Source organism: Nycticebus coucang, chromosome 2, assembly GCF_027406575.1.
Source record: "Nycticebus coucang isolate mNycCou1 chromosome 2, mNycCou1.pri, whole genome shotgun sequence".
In the NCBI taxonomy this organism is placed as follows: domain Eukaryota; kingdom Metazoa; phylum Chordata; class Mammalia; order Primates; family Lorisidae; genus Nycticebus; species Nycticebus coucang.
Window position 1 is genome coordinate 170552066 of NC_069781.1, and position 15844 is coordinate 170567909.

Consider the following 15844-nt stretch of genomic DNA (forward strand, 5'->3'; position numbering starts at 1 on the left):
CTATATTCAGCTAATTTTTCTGTTTTATGTAGAGATGGTGCTTCACTCTATTGCTCGGGCTGGTCTCGAGCTCCTGGCTCAAGCAATTCTCCCATCTCAGCTTCCCAAAGTGCTAGGATTGCAGAGAGCCACTGTGCCGAGCCCCAGGTGTGTATTCTATAACTGGTCTATTAGGTCTTAATTATTTAGTTAAATGGCTTTTTGGGTTACTTTTTTTTTTTGGTAGAGACAGAGTTTCACTGTACCGCCCTCGGGTAGAGTGCCGTGGCGTCACACGGCTCACAGCAACCTCTAACTCTTGGGCTTACACGATTCTCTTGCCTCAGCCTCCCGAGTAGCTGGGACTACAGGCGCCCGCCACAACGCCCGGCTATTTTTGGGTTGTAGTTGTCATTGTTTTTTGGCAGGCCCAGGCTGGATTCGAACCTGCCAGCCCTGGTGTATGTGGCTGGTGCTTTAGCCGCTTGAGCTACAAGCGCCGAGCCGTAAATTTATTAATTTTTTAATAACCCAGGACATGATCAATGTTAGTGAATGTTCTGTATGTGATTGAGGAGAGTGTGTAGTCTCTGCCTGCTGGTTGGGTGTTCTGTAAATGTTAGATTCCTTTAGTTAATGGTTGTGTTGAGTTCTTCTGTATCAGTGATTTTCAACTGGTGTGCCATGAGAGGATCTTAAGTGTGCTGCGAAAATTTTTAAAGATCATTAATTGAATATTTTTGAAAGCAGTTCAAAGCACAGGAAGTATATTCTTTCTTAACTCTTTTTTTTTTTTCTTTTGAGACCCAGTCTCCCTATGTCACCCTCTGTAGAGTGTATTCTCTTGCCTCAGCCTCCCAAGTAGCTGGGACTACAGATGTCTGCCACAATGCCTGGCTATTTTTTTTGTTGCAGTTGTCGTTGCTTAGCTGGCCCAGGCCGAGTTCGAATCCGCCAACCTCAGTGCACGTGGCTGGCGCCATAACCACTGTGCTATGGGCACTGAGCCTCTTAACTCTTTTTTTAAATCAACATAATTTAAGTGTGCCACAGAAGTTTAAATATAGGTTCAAGTATGTCAGAAGATAAAAGTGATTGAAAAACACCATTCTGTATCCTTGTTGATACTATATATTCTCTTAGTTCTGTTAATTACTAAGGGAGACAAGTTGAAGTCTTCTAAGTATAACTGGATATTAATTTTTCCTTTTATGCTAGTCAGTTTTTGCTTTATTTTTTAGCTCTGTTAGATACATTCACAATGAGGTTGTTTGCATGTGTGTGAGAGAGTGTGTGTGTGTGTGTGTGTGTGAGAGAGAGAGAGAGAGAGAGAGAGAGAATTCACCCTTTTATCCATCAGTGGGAAGGTAGAGAAAAGAGAGCGAATTACCCTGTGCTCTTGGGATCATAACTCCACTGAGCAGAGAAAAAGAGTTATCTTCTCTCAGATTTTGGTACCTACCTAGTTGTCAGCTGCTATTGTGACACCACTGTTACAGTATTTCCTTGCAGGGGGAGGGAGAAAAGGAACCAAAAGAGAGAATTCCCTCCATTGTCCTTGATTTTCCTTTTCTTGCTCCTTGGACCAGAAAGGGAGGGTTTTTCTTAGACTCCTTCTCTCTGTACTCAGTGGGCACTTCTGGTTTTTGGATTGCCTTTTGTTCCAGGCTGGGCGATACTAGGGGAAAAATGATAATTCTGTTTTCTCTAATCTGCTCACTGGCATTTACTTCTCAGAGTCCTCAAGTAGCATACATTTCATCTAGGATTTATAGTTGCAGTCAGAGGGTGGGACAGGGCAGACTGTTTTTACTCCATTTTCCTTGGCACCAGAACTTTTTGTTTAGTTTTGATCTTAGAATGTTTTCTTAATGTCCAGTTCTTTTCCATGTTTGTTAACCTTTGCTTTTCATCCATGCCTCCTAAGGTATTTTCTTGTGGTATATAAAGAAATCAAGTAGTATGTTATCACGGCTCAAGGAAAAAAATTGCTGCATTTCTCTAAGCTACAGACAGCCGAGTACTGGAGGATGAGTATTGAATTGGGGTAATCATGAGAGGTGAGTCAGGCCAGTAACTAACTTTGTGACCTTATACAAGGTGGTTAGCCTGGGTTTTCAATTTCTTCCATAAAAAGGTAGTGGCATAAACCATGTTTCTGTGATTCTGTGACAGCTGAGAATTTACCCCAGATAAATTGTTTTTCTCTCAGTTGGCTTAAACTCTTATAATTTTTTTCCTGTTGGGCTACATGTTCTTAGACTAAATTTAAACTTTTATTAAAATAGTCTTTTTGTTTGCTTTGTAGAATCATTGTAGAGAGAAGTTATTTTTTAAGAGAGTATTCTTAATTAATCTTGATAGATTTTAGTTGCCACAGTCTTTAGAAATGTTTTTTATTTATATTATTATTATTTCGAGACAAGAGTCTCACTTTATCACCCATGGTAGAGTGTCCTACTGTCATAGCTTACAGCAACCTCAAATTCCTGGGCTCCAGCAATTGATCCTCTTGTCTCAGCTTCCCAAGTAGCTGGGACTACAGGACACCCTCCCACCCCCCTTCTTTGAGACAGAGCCTCAAGCTGTTGCCCTGGGTAAAGTGCCATGGCATCACACTTTACAGCAACCCCAACTCTTAGGCTTAAGCGATTCTCTTGCCTCATCCTCCCAAGTAGCTGAGACTACAGGTGCCTGCCTCGATGCCTGGCTATTTTTTGGTTGTAGTTGTCATTGTTGTTTCGTAGGCCTGGGCTGGATTCGAACCCTCCAGCTCTGGTGTATGTGGCTGGTGCCTTAGCTGCTTGAGCTATAGGCACCGAGCCATGGAAGGGGAGGCTTTTTTGTAAGGGACAGGGGACTCACTTTTGCTCAGGCTGTTCTGGAACTGTGAACTCAAGCAATTCATCAGCCTCTGCCTCCCAGAGGGCTAGGATTACAGGTGTGAGCTGCTGTGCCCTGTCAGAAATCTTCCTTCCTTCCTTCTCCTCCTTCCTTCCCTACCTCCCTCCCTTTCTCTCTGCCTTCCTCCCTTTTCCCCTACCTTCTTCCCTTTCTCCCTCCCTCCCTGCCTTCCATTTTTTGAGATAGTCTTACTCTTTTGCCCTGGGTAGAGTACCATGGTGTCACAGCAGCCTCAAACTCTTGGACTCAAGAGATCCTCCTGCCTCAGCTTCCCAAGTAGCTGTTACTACAGGTACCGCCACAATGCCTGGCTGGTTTTTCTATTTTTAGTAGAGACATGGTCTTGCTCTTGCTCAGGATGGTCTTGAGCTCCTAAACTCAAGCAATCTACCTGCCTCCCAGAGTGCTAGGATTACAGGTATGAGCCACCATGCCCGTGTTTGTTTGTTTTTGAGCCAGGGTCTTCCTCTCTGTTGCCCGGGCTAGAGTACAGTGTCATGATGGTTCACTGCATGACACTAAACTCCTGTGCTCAAGCAATTCTCCTATCTCTGCCTCTCAAGTAATTAAGACTTCAGGCATGTGCCACCACGCCCAGCTAATTTTAAGATTTTTTTTTTAGAAACAGGGTCTCACAATGTGGCCTGGCTTGTTCTCAAACTCCTGTCCTCAAGCAGTCCTCATGCCTTGGCTTCCCAACATGCTGGGATGACAGGCATGAGCCATGTTGCCTAACCTAGATCTTTAACTACTGCTTAAGCTTTTTACTTATGAAAAATTTTAAGGATTTAAATTTGTTACTTGTTGAAGCTTTATGACTTCTAAAAAGTTTCAAATATACATGAAAATAGAGGCCAGTATATATATATAAAATGTACTTTCATGTACTCATCATACAGTTTCAGCAGTGATCAGCATTGTCCACCATATTTTATTTTTTTCCATCTCTTTATTTCTTTTTTCTTTTTTTGTGTTTGGCCGGGGCTGGGTTTGAACCCACCACCTCCGGCATATGGGACCAGCGCCCTACTCCTTGAGCCACAGGCGCGCCCTTTTTATTTCTTCAATACTTTTTTTTCTTGGAATATTTTCTTTTATTGTTTTTTATTTTTTGAGACAGAGTCTCATTCTCTTGCCCTCAGTAGATTTCCATGGTGTCACAGCTCACAGTAATCTCCAACTCTTGGGCTCATGTGATTCTCTTGCCTCAGCCTCCCCAGTAGTGGGGACTACAGGCACCCGGCTATTTTTTGTTGCAGTTGCCACCGCTGTTTTAGATGGCTGCAGCTGGGTTCGAACCCACCACTCTCGGTATATGGGGCCGGCGCCCTACCCACTGAGTCACAGGCGCCACCCTCTTGGAATGTTTTAAAACAAATCCTAATGATTGTTATAATTTCATTGGTAAATGTAATGTTCATTTTTGAAGTATTGGGGGGACTATAACCTTCCTAAGTTCAAGTGCTAGTTCTGTCACTTATGACCTTTGTGATTGTAAGTAAGTTGCAAAGTTGCTCTGTGACTGTGACTGCAAAGTTTACTTTGTAGGCAAAATGGGAATAATGGTTTCTATCCTTACTTCAAAATGGTCTAAAGTAACAAATGAGGTAATGAATGTAAAAGTACTCCCAGGCATTGTGTGTGTGTGGGGTGCCTGTAGTCCCAGCTACTCAAGGGGCTGAGGCAGGAGGATCGCTTGAGCCCATAGTTTTGAAGCTGCTGTGAGCTATGATGCCATGGCCCTATACCAAGGGTGATAAGGTGCGACTCTGTCTCCCCTCCCCCCTAAAAAAGAATATAAAAGTATTCTTTGTAAACTTCAAACACTAGACCTTTGAGTATTTCTATTAAAAAGTAGCAAAACAACACAACACAAGTAGCTTTATACAGGTACAGTTTAAGATAGTGGTCCCCAAACTTTTGGCACCAAGGACTGGTTTCATGGAAGGCAATTTGTCCACCAGTGGTGTGTGTGTATAGGTGGAGCTCAGGCAGTGATGCCAGTAATGGGGAGCAAATGGGGCTATAAATACAGACGAAGCTGCTTTGCTTGACTTTCTGCCATTCACCTCCTGCTAGGCAGCCTGGTTCTTAATTTTCATGGAAGATAGTTTTTCCCTGGACCTGGGTGGGGGAGGAGGGGTGGAACTCTTTGGCCAGCTCCTAACAGGTCTTCAGCCTAGGTCTTTTTTTTTTTTTTGAGACACAGTCTCAAGCTGTTGTCCTAGGTAGAGTGCTGTGGCATCATAGCTCACAACAACCTAAAACTCTTGGGCTTAAGCAATTCTCTTGCCTCAGCCTCCTAAGTAGCTGGGACTACAGGCGCCTGCCACAATGACCGGCTATTTTTGTTGTTGTTGTTGCAGTTGTCGTTGTTTTAGCTGGCCTGGGCTGGGTTCAAGCCAGCCCACCTTGTTGTATATGGCCAGCACCCTACCCATTGAGCAACTAACACCGCCCCAGCCTGGGTGTTTTGGACACATGGTCTTTTTTTTTTTTGGAGACAGTCTCACTCTATTGCCCTAGGCTAGAGTGCCTTGATGTCAGCCTAGTTCACAGCATCCTCAAACTCCTGGGCTCAGTGATCCTCTTGCTTCAGCCTCCTGAGTAGCTGAGACTACAGGCTCCTACTACCATGCCTGGCTAATTTTTCAATTTTTAGTAGAGGTGGGGTGTCTCTCTTGCTCAAGCTGGTCTCCACCTCCTGAACTCAAGGGGTCCTCCTGCCTTGGCCTCCTAGAGTGCTAGGATTATAGGTGTGAGCCACTGTGCTGGGCCCTAAGACACAATCTTAAGAGGGCCAATATGGCCTCTCTTGGAGGATTATCAATATAATACCTATAGAGCTTTTCTAAATCCTCAATGCACTGTGTCTGCCTTGAGGATTAAAGACACAGTAAACTCATGGGGAGTGGGATATCCTCCTCATATATTGAACAACATTAAGAATCATTGATTGGGCCATGCACGGTGGCTTATGCCTATAATCCTAGCACTTTGGTAGGTCAGAATGGGAAGATCCCTCAAGACCAGTCTGAGCAACATAATGAGACATGAGCTCTAGAAAAAAGAAAGAAGAAAAGAAAAATTAGCCAGGCATGGTGGTACTCACTTGTGTTATAAGCTTCTGGGGAGCCTGAGGTAGGACAATGAGTTGAACTCAGGAGTTTCAAGTTGCAGTGACTTAGGATCACCTTCTCATGCCTAGGGAATAAAGTTAAACCCTGTCTCAAAAAAAAAAAAAAAAAGAAAGAAAGAAAGAAAAGAAAAGGAAGAAAAGGAAAGAAAGACTGACTTAAAGATTCCACAGCTAATATGTACTGAAAATACATAATGAGGGCGGTGCCTGTGGCTCAGTGAGTAGGGCGCCGGCCCCATATGCCGAGGGTGGCGGGTTCAAACCCAGCCCCGGCCAAACTGCAACAACAACAAAAAATAGCTGGGCGTTGTGGCGGGCGCCTGTAGTCCCAGCTGCTTGGGAGGCTGAGGCAAGAGAATCGTGTAAGCCCAAGAGTTAGAGGTTGCTTTGAGCCGTGTGACGCCACGGCACTCTACCCGAGGGCGGTACAGTGAGACTCTGTCTCTACAAAAAAAAAAAAAAAAAGAAAATACATAATGATATCTTCCTCTAATTTAGTCATCTTTATTTTCTTAGTCAACATTATTGAGGTATAACGTACCTGTTTAAATTCAAAGTTCAGTTAGTTTTAAGAAGTATGTCCGGGCAGCGCCTGTGGCTCAAGGAGTAGGGCGCCGGTCCCATATGCCGGAGGTGGTGGGTTCAAACCCAGCCCCAGCCAAAAACCAAAAAAAAAAAAAAACAACAACAAAGAAGTATGTCCATCACAAATATTTCTTTCATCCCAGCAGGTTTCCTTGCATCCCTTTCAACCACTCCTAATCCTACCCTCAGCCCCAGGCAATTACTGATATCTTTTCAATCACTGTAGACTTCTTACTTAGAGTTTCATGTAAATGAAATCATACAGAACGTACTAAACTCTTATCTTTTTGTCTGTTTCTTTTGCTTGCACAATGTTTTTGAGACTTTCCTGTTGTGTATAACTGGTTCTGTTTTATTCTGAGAAGTATTCTATTATATGGACACACTATTACTCATTTACCTATTTGCGGACATTTGCGTTGTTTGCAGTTTTTGACAATTATAAACAAAGCTTCTGTGAACATTCGTGTACACGTCTTGGTGAGGATATATATTTTCATTACTTTAGAGTAAATACTTCTCCTGGGTAAACACTGAGCAGATTTGCTAAATCAAGTGTTTAACTTTGCAAGAAACTGCCAAAGTATTTTCCAAGATAGTGGGACATTTTTTTTAGTCCGATGAACAGTCTGAAAAATTCAGTTGTTTTGTATTATTGCCAACTCTTAGTATGGCCAGTCTTTAATTTTAGCCATTCTGATGGTGTGGAGCAGTATCTTTTAGTTTGTCTTTCTCTGCTAAATAATGATGTGCTTGTGGCCATTTATGTATCTTCTTTTGATAAGTATCTTTTACCCATTTTTTTTCTTTTATATACTTTTATTTATTTATATTTATTTTTTGGAGACAGAGTCTTACTCTGTCACTCTGGGTAGAGTGTTGTGGCACCAGAGCTCATAGTAACCTCAAACTGTTGGGCTCAAGCAATCCTTTTGCCTCAGCCTCCCGAGTAGCTAGGACTATAGGTGCCCACCACAACGGCTGGCTAGTTTTTCTATTTTTAGTGGAGATGGGGTCTTGGTCTTCCTGAGGCTGGTGTTGAACTACTGAGCTCAGGCAATCCTGCTGCCTCAGCCTCCCAGAGGATTACAGGCCTCAGCCACTGCCTTTGGCTCTTTTATCCATTTTTTAAATAAGATTGGCTTGTTACTGAGTTATAAAACTTGTATCCCAAGTCTAAGTTCTTTGATAGATGTGTATTGTAAACGTTTTTACTTTCTGTGGCTTGCCTCGTTTTCATAATGGGATCTTTTGAAGAGCAAAAGTTTAAAATTTCCAAGTCTAGTTTATTCATTTTTTTTATTTTTTGATATTTTCTTCTTATGTGTGAGGTCTCTGTTTAACTTAAGTTTGCAAAGATTTTCTCCTGTGGCTTTTTTTTTTTTTTTCCTTCGGGATTGGTTTTAGTTTTAGCACTGACTTTCAGGTCTGTGATCCATTTGGAGTTAATTTTTGTGTGTTGTATGAGGTTATTAGGATTGAGGCTAATCCCACCCATTTAGATACCTTTTTCCTATTGAATAACTTTGGCCTCTTTGTTGAAAATCATTTGAACTAATTAAGTGTGGGTCTTTTCCTAAATTTTCCAATTTGCCCCATTACTCTCTGTCCTTAAATTCAGTTTCATATTGTCTTGATTACTGTAGCTTTGTAGTCAATTTTGAAATTAGTACAAATTCTCCACCATTGTTCTTTTCTATTTTTTTGATGATTGTTTTGGCTATTATAGATTTTTTTTTATTATTATTTTTTAGACAGAGCCTCAAGCAGTCGCCCTGGGTAGAGTGCTGTGGCATCACAGCTCACAGCAACCTCCAACTCCTGGGTTCAAGCGATTCTCTTGCCTCAGCCTCCCAAGTAGCTGGGACTACAGGTGCCTTCCACTACGCCTGGCCATTTTTTGGTTGTAGCTGTCATTGTTGTTTTGCAGGCCCAGGCTGAATTCAAACCTGCCAACTCTGGTGTATGTGGCTGGTGCCTTAGCCCCTTGAGCTACAGGGGCTGAGCCTATTATAGGTTCTTTATTAACAGAGTCTTGCTTTCTTGCCCCTATGCTAGAATGCAGTAGCTTTGCCATAACTCAGTCTGTAACTCCTGGGCTCAAGCAGTCCTCCTGCCTCAACCTCCCAAGTAGCTGGGACTAAAGATGCATTAATTTTTTTCTATTTTTGGTAGAGAAAATGTCTTGCTCACGTTGGTCTTGAACTCCTGAACTCATGTGATCTTTCTTCCTTGACCTCCAAGAGTGCTAGGACTTCAGGCCTAAGCCACTGCTTCAGGCCTATTTTTTACTTTTAAAAGCTCTTTATGGGCGGTACCTGTGGCTCAGTCAGTAAGGCGCCGGCCCCATATACCGAGGGTGGAGGGTTCAAACCCGGCCCCGGCTGAACTGCAAACCAAAAAATAGCTGGGCGTTGTGGCGGGCGCCTATAGTCCCAGCTACTCGGGAGGCTGAGGCAAGAGAATCCCTTAAGCCCAGGAGTTGGAGGTTGCTGTGAGCTGTGTGATGCCATGGCACTCTACCAAGGGCCATAAAGTGAGACTCTGTCTCTACAAAAAAAAAGCTCTTTTTTTTTTGGATATTTTTCTTTCTTTTTTTTTTTTTTTTTGTGGTTTTTGGCCGGGGCTGGGTTTGAACCCGCCACCTCCGGCATATGGGACTGGCGCCCTACTCACTGAGCCACAAGCGCCGCCCCCCAAAAAAGCTCTTTATGGCACTACTGTCTTATTCTCTGAGATTGGTTTATTGTCATTCTTCTTCTTCTTCACATTTTTTTTTTTCCTTGTAGAGACAGAGTCTCACTTTATGGCCCTCGGTAGAGTGCCGTGGCCTCACACAGCTCACAGCAACCTCCAACTCCCGGGCTCAAGCAATTTTCTTGCCTCAGCCTCCTGAGCAGCTGGGACTACAGGTGCCCGCCACAATGCCCGGCTATTTTTTGGTTGCAGTTTGGCCGGGGCCGGGCTTGAACCCGCCACCCTCAGTATATGGGGCTGGCGCCCTATGGACTGAGCCACAGGTGCCGCCCTTCTTCTTCACATTTTTAAAGTATATCCAGGGTACAAAGATGGTTACTATTTTTATTGGATGTATTTTATTTTATTTTTATTTTTATTTTTTTTGGCCGGGTCTGGGTTTGAACCCCCACCTCCGGCATATGGGACCGGCGCCCTACTCCTTGAGCCACAGGCGCCGCCTATATTGGATGTATTTTAATCTGTCAGTTGGTCTCTTAATCTCTCATATTTTGTTGAGTTGAAGTATGATTGTGATTATATTTATCAGACTCTTTCTTGAGCTATGTTGTGTTTAACAGTGGTTCAGCAGAAAATAGCTATGTTGGCTCAGCGCTCGCAGCTCAGTGGTTAGCGTGCCGGCCACTTGCACTGGGCCTGGTGGATTCAAATCCAGCATGGGCCTGCTAAATAACAATGACAACTATAACAAAAAAATGGCCGGGCATTGTAGCAGGCGCCTATAATCCCAGCTACTTGGGAGGCTGAGGCAAGAGAATTGCATAAGCCCAAGAGTTTGAGGTTTCTGTGAACTGTGATACCATGGCATTCTACCAAGGGCGACATAGTAAGACTCTATCTCAAAAGAAAGAAAGAAAGAACAGAAAATAGCTATCTTTTCTAAAGGTAGGCATAGGCCTTTCCTTATTTAATAATTGAGTAAAGATTTGAGTTGAATTCATCCTTGAAGTATTGTGATGTTAGTGATGGACTTTACGTATTAGTGTATTCTGTGTCTTATTTTGCTTAATTTGATACCTTTTTTTTTTTTAAAGAAATGGGGTCTTGCTATATTGTCCAGCTGGGCCTTGAGCTCCTGGGCTCTAGTGATGCTTCTGCCTCAGCCTCTCAAATAGTTGGGACTACAGATGTATACTACTGAGCCTGCCTTTTGTGCATATATTCTGTGTGTGTGTGTGTTAGAGAGAGAGAGACAGACAGACAGATACAGACAGGATGACAGGATCTCACTATATAGTTGCCTAGGCTAGCCTTCATATGTTGGCTTTAAGCAATACTCCCCACCTCAGGGTCCTGGCTAGCTGGTATCACAGATTTGAGCCATTGTACTTGGCTTCACTTAATTTTTTTGTTTGTAGTCTTCCTTAGAACGTTACTGAATTGAAGGGTTTATATGTAATAGCTGCGCTGAAGCTTAACAAGCTTTGCTTAACTTAGCTTACCTGGATTTAACAAGTCTTGAATTCTTCAATATCAGTCGGTTTAAATGAGAAGGTGTACATATATGAATGAGTTTGATGGTAAAAAATATGAACCTCTCTAATTAATGTCTTTCCATATCCAGAGGATGCCAGCCCCCATAAGATTGCGGGAGCTGATCCGGACCATCCGGACAGCCCGAACCCAAGCTGAAGAACGAGAAATGATCCAGAAAGAATGTGCTGCAATCCGGTCATCTTTTAGAGAAGAAGACAACACATACCGATGTCGCAATGTGGCAAAATTACTATATATGCACATGCTGGGCTACCCTGCTCACTTTGGACAGGTAGGCTGGGCTGAGCCCACATTTAGCAAGAGCACTCTTCTTTGTCTTTTTTTTTTTTTTTTCCCCATTTTGATGGGGTCTCCCTATGTTGCTCAGGCTGCAGTACAGTAGCTATTCACAGATGCAGTCATGAGGCAATACAGCCTTGAACCCTTAGACTCCAGCTATCTTCCTGCTTAAGAGTATTCTTTGAATGACTCTGTAGCTCAGAGAATGTCAGTCATTTTCTGGTGATAACTTTGTAGTCTGATTATTGAGGAACTGAGGATTGAGAGAGTGAGCTGCAAATCTGGAAGGGCATGATACTGCCTGCCACTGGGAATTTCTCATTATGTGGATTGAGAATGTTTTGATGGTGGCAGCTAGCTTGTTTAAAGAGAGCGAGCTGCACATCTGGAAGGGCATGATGCTGCCTTTCCACTGGGAATTTCTCATTATGTGGATTGAGAATGTTTTGATGGTGGCAGCTAGCTTGTTTAAAGATTGACCCCGATTAACCAATAGATTGTGATTGTTCTGCTAGAAGGCCTGGACTACAATGAGTATTTAAGAAATGTTTTCTTTTTTTTTTTTTTTTTTTGGTAGAGACAGAGTCTCACTTTATGGCCCTCAGTAGAGTGCCATGGCATCACACAGCTCACAGCAACCTCCAACTCCTGGGCTTAAGCAATTCTCTTGCCTCAGCCTCCCGAGTAGCTGGACTACAGGCGCCCGCCACAACGTCCAGCTATTTTTTGGTTGCAGTTCAGCCGGGGCCAGGTTTGAACCCGCCTCCCTTGGTATATGGGGCCGGCGCCTTACCAACTGAGCCACAGGCGCCGCCCTAAATGTTTTCTTAATTATGTCCTCTGTGTATGATGTTATATGGAAAAACTCATAACAATTGTTCTTAAAGAAATTAGGGGGTTGCCAATTGATGGCCTCTATTTTGTCCTAATTACCTCGTGCTTTTTTTTTTTTTTTTTCCTGGAGACAGAGTCTCACTTTGTTGCCCTTGGTAGAGTGCTGTGGCGTCACAGCTCACAGCAACCTCCAGCTCTTGGGCTTAGGCGATTCTCTTGCCTCAGCCTTCCGAGTAGCTGGGACTATAGGTGCCTGTACAATGCCCGGCTATTTTTTTGTTGTTGTTGTTGCAGTTTGGCCGGGGCTGAGTTTGAACCCTCCACCCTCGGTATATGGGGCTGGTGCCCTATTCACAGAGCCACAGGCGCTGCCCTACCTTGTGCTTTAATTGCTACAATTTTCGTGCAGGTCTGCCTCCTGATTTTTTTTTTTCCATAAACAAATGTATATACTATTTGATATATGCAGTCAGGGCTTTGAGGATGATATTCTCAGTGATAAGTGCTTTCTTTGTGATAAGGTGTATTAAATTACAGAAAGGGGAATAGTGGGTTTTTATTTTATATTAGTGCTGCTAAATTTTATTTCACTTAATTTAAGATATTATATTCTAAAAGTCTTTTAAAGCAAAAGACTGCAAAATTGAAAGAATGTGTAACACTAGGTAGGAGAAATATGCCATTCATATTTCCTTTATTTAAGGATAACTATTGTTAATACTTTGATGTATTCCTTGTTTATTTACTAATGTTTTGAGGCATGGCTAATTTTTCTGTTTTTGGTAGAGATGGGGTCTTGCTCTTGCTCAGGCTGGTCTCGAACTCCTGACCTTAAGCAATCCTCCTGCCTTGGCTTCCAGGGTGCTGGGATTATAGGTGTGAGCCACTGCTTGGCTGATGAATTTAATTTGTCAGAAAAGATGGCTATGAGTTTATTTTCTGTTTAGCTCAGCAATTTCAGTGGAGGGAGATTTCCTGCCCCCAAGTTAAAACAGAAAAGTACCAGGATTGAATCTTCACAGATTGAATTGGGTTAGTTTTATGCTTGTTTTGAAATTCAGAGTATGGTCAACCCACTTTGAAATATGTGACTAAGAGTGGGAGAACATTAGTTCCCCAAAGAAAAATTGAGGTGTTAATATCAGAAGAAATGGAGACTAGATCAAAAGAAGGGGGACAGGCAAAAACAACAGCTGGTCTCATCAATATATTCGTATATTGGCTTTGAATAGAATTAGTGTCATAATAGCATTTCTTTCTTTTACGTAGTCTATCACGAACAGTTTTTTTAAAACGTAATTAATTCATTCTTAGAAATATATTTCCTATTTCATTCATATGGAGAGATGGGAGGGGGATGATATCCTAAGGCACTGTGTTTCAAGTTATAAGCTTTTACCACATGAAAAGTTGATCCAAGTGGTTATCTATATAGTGTATGACATAGTATATAGCAAATAGTTACCCACATATTTTTGTTGTTTGAGTTTAAGTATAAGTCTAGATTTACAGAAATCTGGTACATTGAGAATTGGGCTATAAAAATAAGAGGTAGTCTAAGTAGAGAGAAAACTCTTATTTTCTCCTTTCAGTGATGATCACTGTTAACATCTTGGAAACATTACAATTACGTATTCCCAAGCAGTTCTTTAAAGACATACTCTTGAATTTCAAGTTACAGAGTAGATGTAAGACTTCAGAGGATAGTTCATTTTGTAAAAAGATCTATTTTTTCTAAGATTTATTCTATTATACGTTTATTTTTTGTTTGTTTTAAAAAAATATTTATTCATTTTAATTCAGGTTAATGTAAGGGTACAAACAGCTAGATTAGAGTGTTTGCATTTGTTATGTAGAGTTCCCGGAGTTCCTTGGGTGAGTTGTGTCCCGCAACCAAGAGGTGTGCCATATACCCGTACATTGTGCCTATAAAGTGGGAGCACGCCACCATTTTGTCTTATGTGGGAATGTATTAGATTGTCTACTGGCTTCATAATTAGTATTGAGTACATTGGATACTTGGCTTTTCTATTTCTATTATATGTTTAAATGGAATATACTTCCTAGGTCTGTCTAGGTAGCATTTTGGGGTGTTTTGTATTTATTAGACAAAACATTTAATTCTTAGGTAGAAAGTATGAATATTCAAAGAAACTGTACTAACATATTGGGTCAAAAATAAAGATCTTTCTGAGTGGGAATAGGAACCATACTTTAAAGTTTCTTATTCAGTTTCCTTTATTTGAATGATTCACCATCCTGTTCATATAAGTAATTTGGTACCTGCCCTGTTGGAATTACCTTTATAATATGCCCATAAAATGGTTCATATCTGGATTCTCTCACCTGCATGTATCAAGTGCCATTTTAATTTAATTATTTATAATAACGTTAACTCTTTAATTGCATATTATTTATTGGATGTACTATTTATTACAGTAACCAGTAGCTGTATGTGGCTATTTCAACTGAGAAAATAAATTTTTTTTTTTTTTGGTACTTGATTCAGTTATTGAAAAACTTTTAAATATGTTTTAAACAACTTGAATATATGTTATCAGTTATAAATTTTATGAAAAATGAGTATAGTCAAGTTGTTTATTTATTTATTTATTTATTTATTTTTTTGTAGAGACAGAGTCTCACTGTACCACCCTCGGGTAGAGTGCTGTGGCGTCACACGGCTCACAGCAACCTCTAACTCTTGGGCTTACGTGATTCTCTTGCCTCAGCCTCCCAAGCAGCTGGGACTACAGGCGCCCGCCACAACGCCCGGCTATTTTTTTTTGTTGCAGTTTGGCCGGGGCTGGGTTTGAACCCGCCACCCTCGGCATATGGGGCCGGCGCCCTACTCACTAAGCCACAGGTGCTGCCCGCTTTATTTATTTATTTTTTTTGACATAGAGTCTCATTATGTTGTCCTCAGTAGAATGCTGTAGTGTTACAGCTCACAGCAACCTCAAACTCTTGGGCTTAAGTATTTCTCTTGCCTTAGCCTCCTGAGTAGCTGGGACTACAGGCGCCTGCCACAACTTCCGGCTATATAATCAAGTATTTCTGATGAAAATGTACAAATTGAGATATGCTAAGTGTAAAAATACATACTATATTTAGTCTTACTATGAAAAAAGAGTGTAGGCCAGGGGTGGTGGCTCACACCTGTAATCCTAGCACTCTGAGAGGCTGAGACCAGGTGGATTGTTAGAGGTCAGGAGTTTGAGAGCAGCCTGAGCAAGAATGAGACCCCCGTCTCTAAAAAATATAGCCAAGCATTGTGGTGAGCACCTGTAGTCCCAACTACTTCAGAGGCTGAGGCAAGAGGATCGCTTGAGTCCAAGAGTTTGAGGTTGCTGTGAGCTATGACGATACCATGGCACTCTACCCAGGGCAATAGAGTGAGGCTCCATCTCAAAAAACAAAAAAGTAAAATATCTAAATAATTTTTATGTTAATCATATGTTGAAATGCTATTTTAGATATATTAGTTAAATAAAATATACTATTAAAACGAATTTCACCTTTATTTTTTACTTTTTATTGCAGTATCTAGTATAATGCTGTCAATAGAAATAAAATATGAGCCACATATATATTTTAAAATTTCTAGTAGCCACATTTAAAAACTCTCATTTAAATTTTATAGTAAAATCCATGGGAGAGGTAATAACCTCTTATTTACAGATGAGAAAACAAATTCTAGAGTGATTTATTTAAATTCACACAGCTAGTCAGAGGACTAGAACTTAACCACTTGAAAACCCATTCATTCTTTGGGCTAAATTCAAATCTTTAAGTAATTTCTTTTGAGTTAATTAAGTATTTTAGCCCTTCCTGGCTGTATAAAGGATTTGAGATGGCGTAAACTACTAG

General features: G+C 41.5%; 1 protein-coding gene across 1 annotated transcript in view; it reads left to right on the forward strand.

Annotated features, from left to right (window-relative positions):
- The window catches only part of AP1G1 (adaptor related protein complex 1 subunit gamma 1), a 96554-nt gene that overhangs the window by 16451 nt on the left and 64259 nt on the right, over positions 1 to 15844 (forward strand). Inside the window, exon 2 of the mRNA XM_053606296.1 lies at positions 10929 to 11132. Within this exon, the coding sequence (XP_053462271.1) occupies positions 10932 to 11132 (201 nt within the window). The 5' untranslated portion in view covers positions 10929 to 10931. The remainder of the gene's footprint in view (positions 1 to 10928; positions 11133 to 15844) is intronic.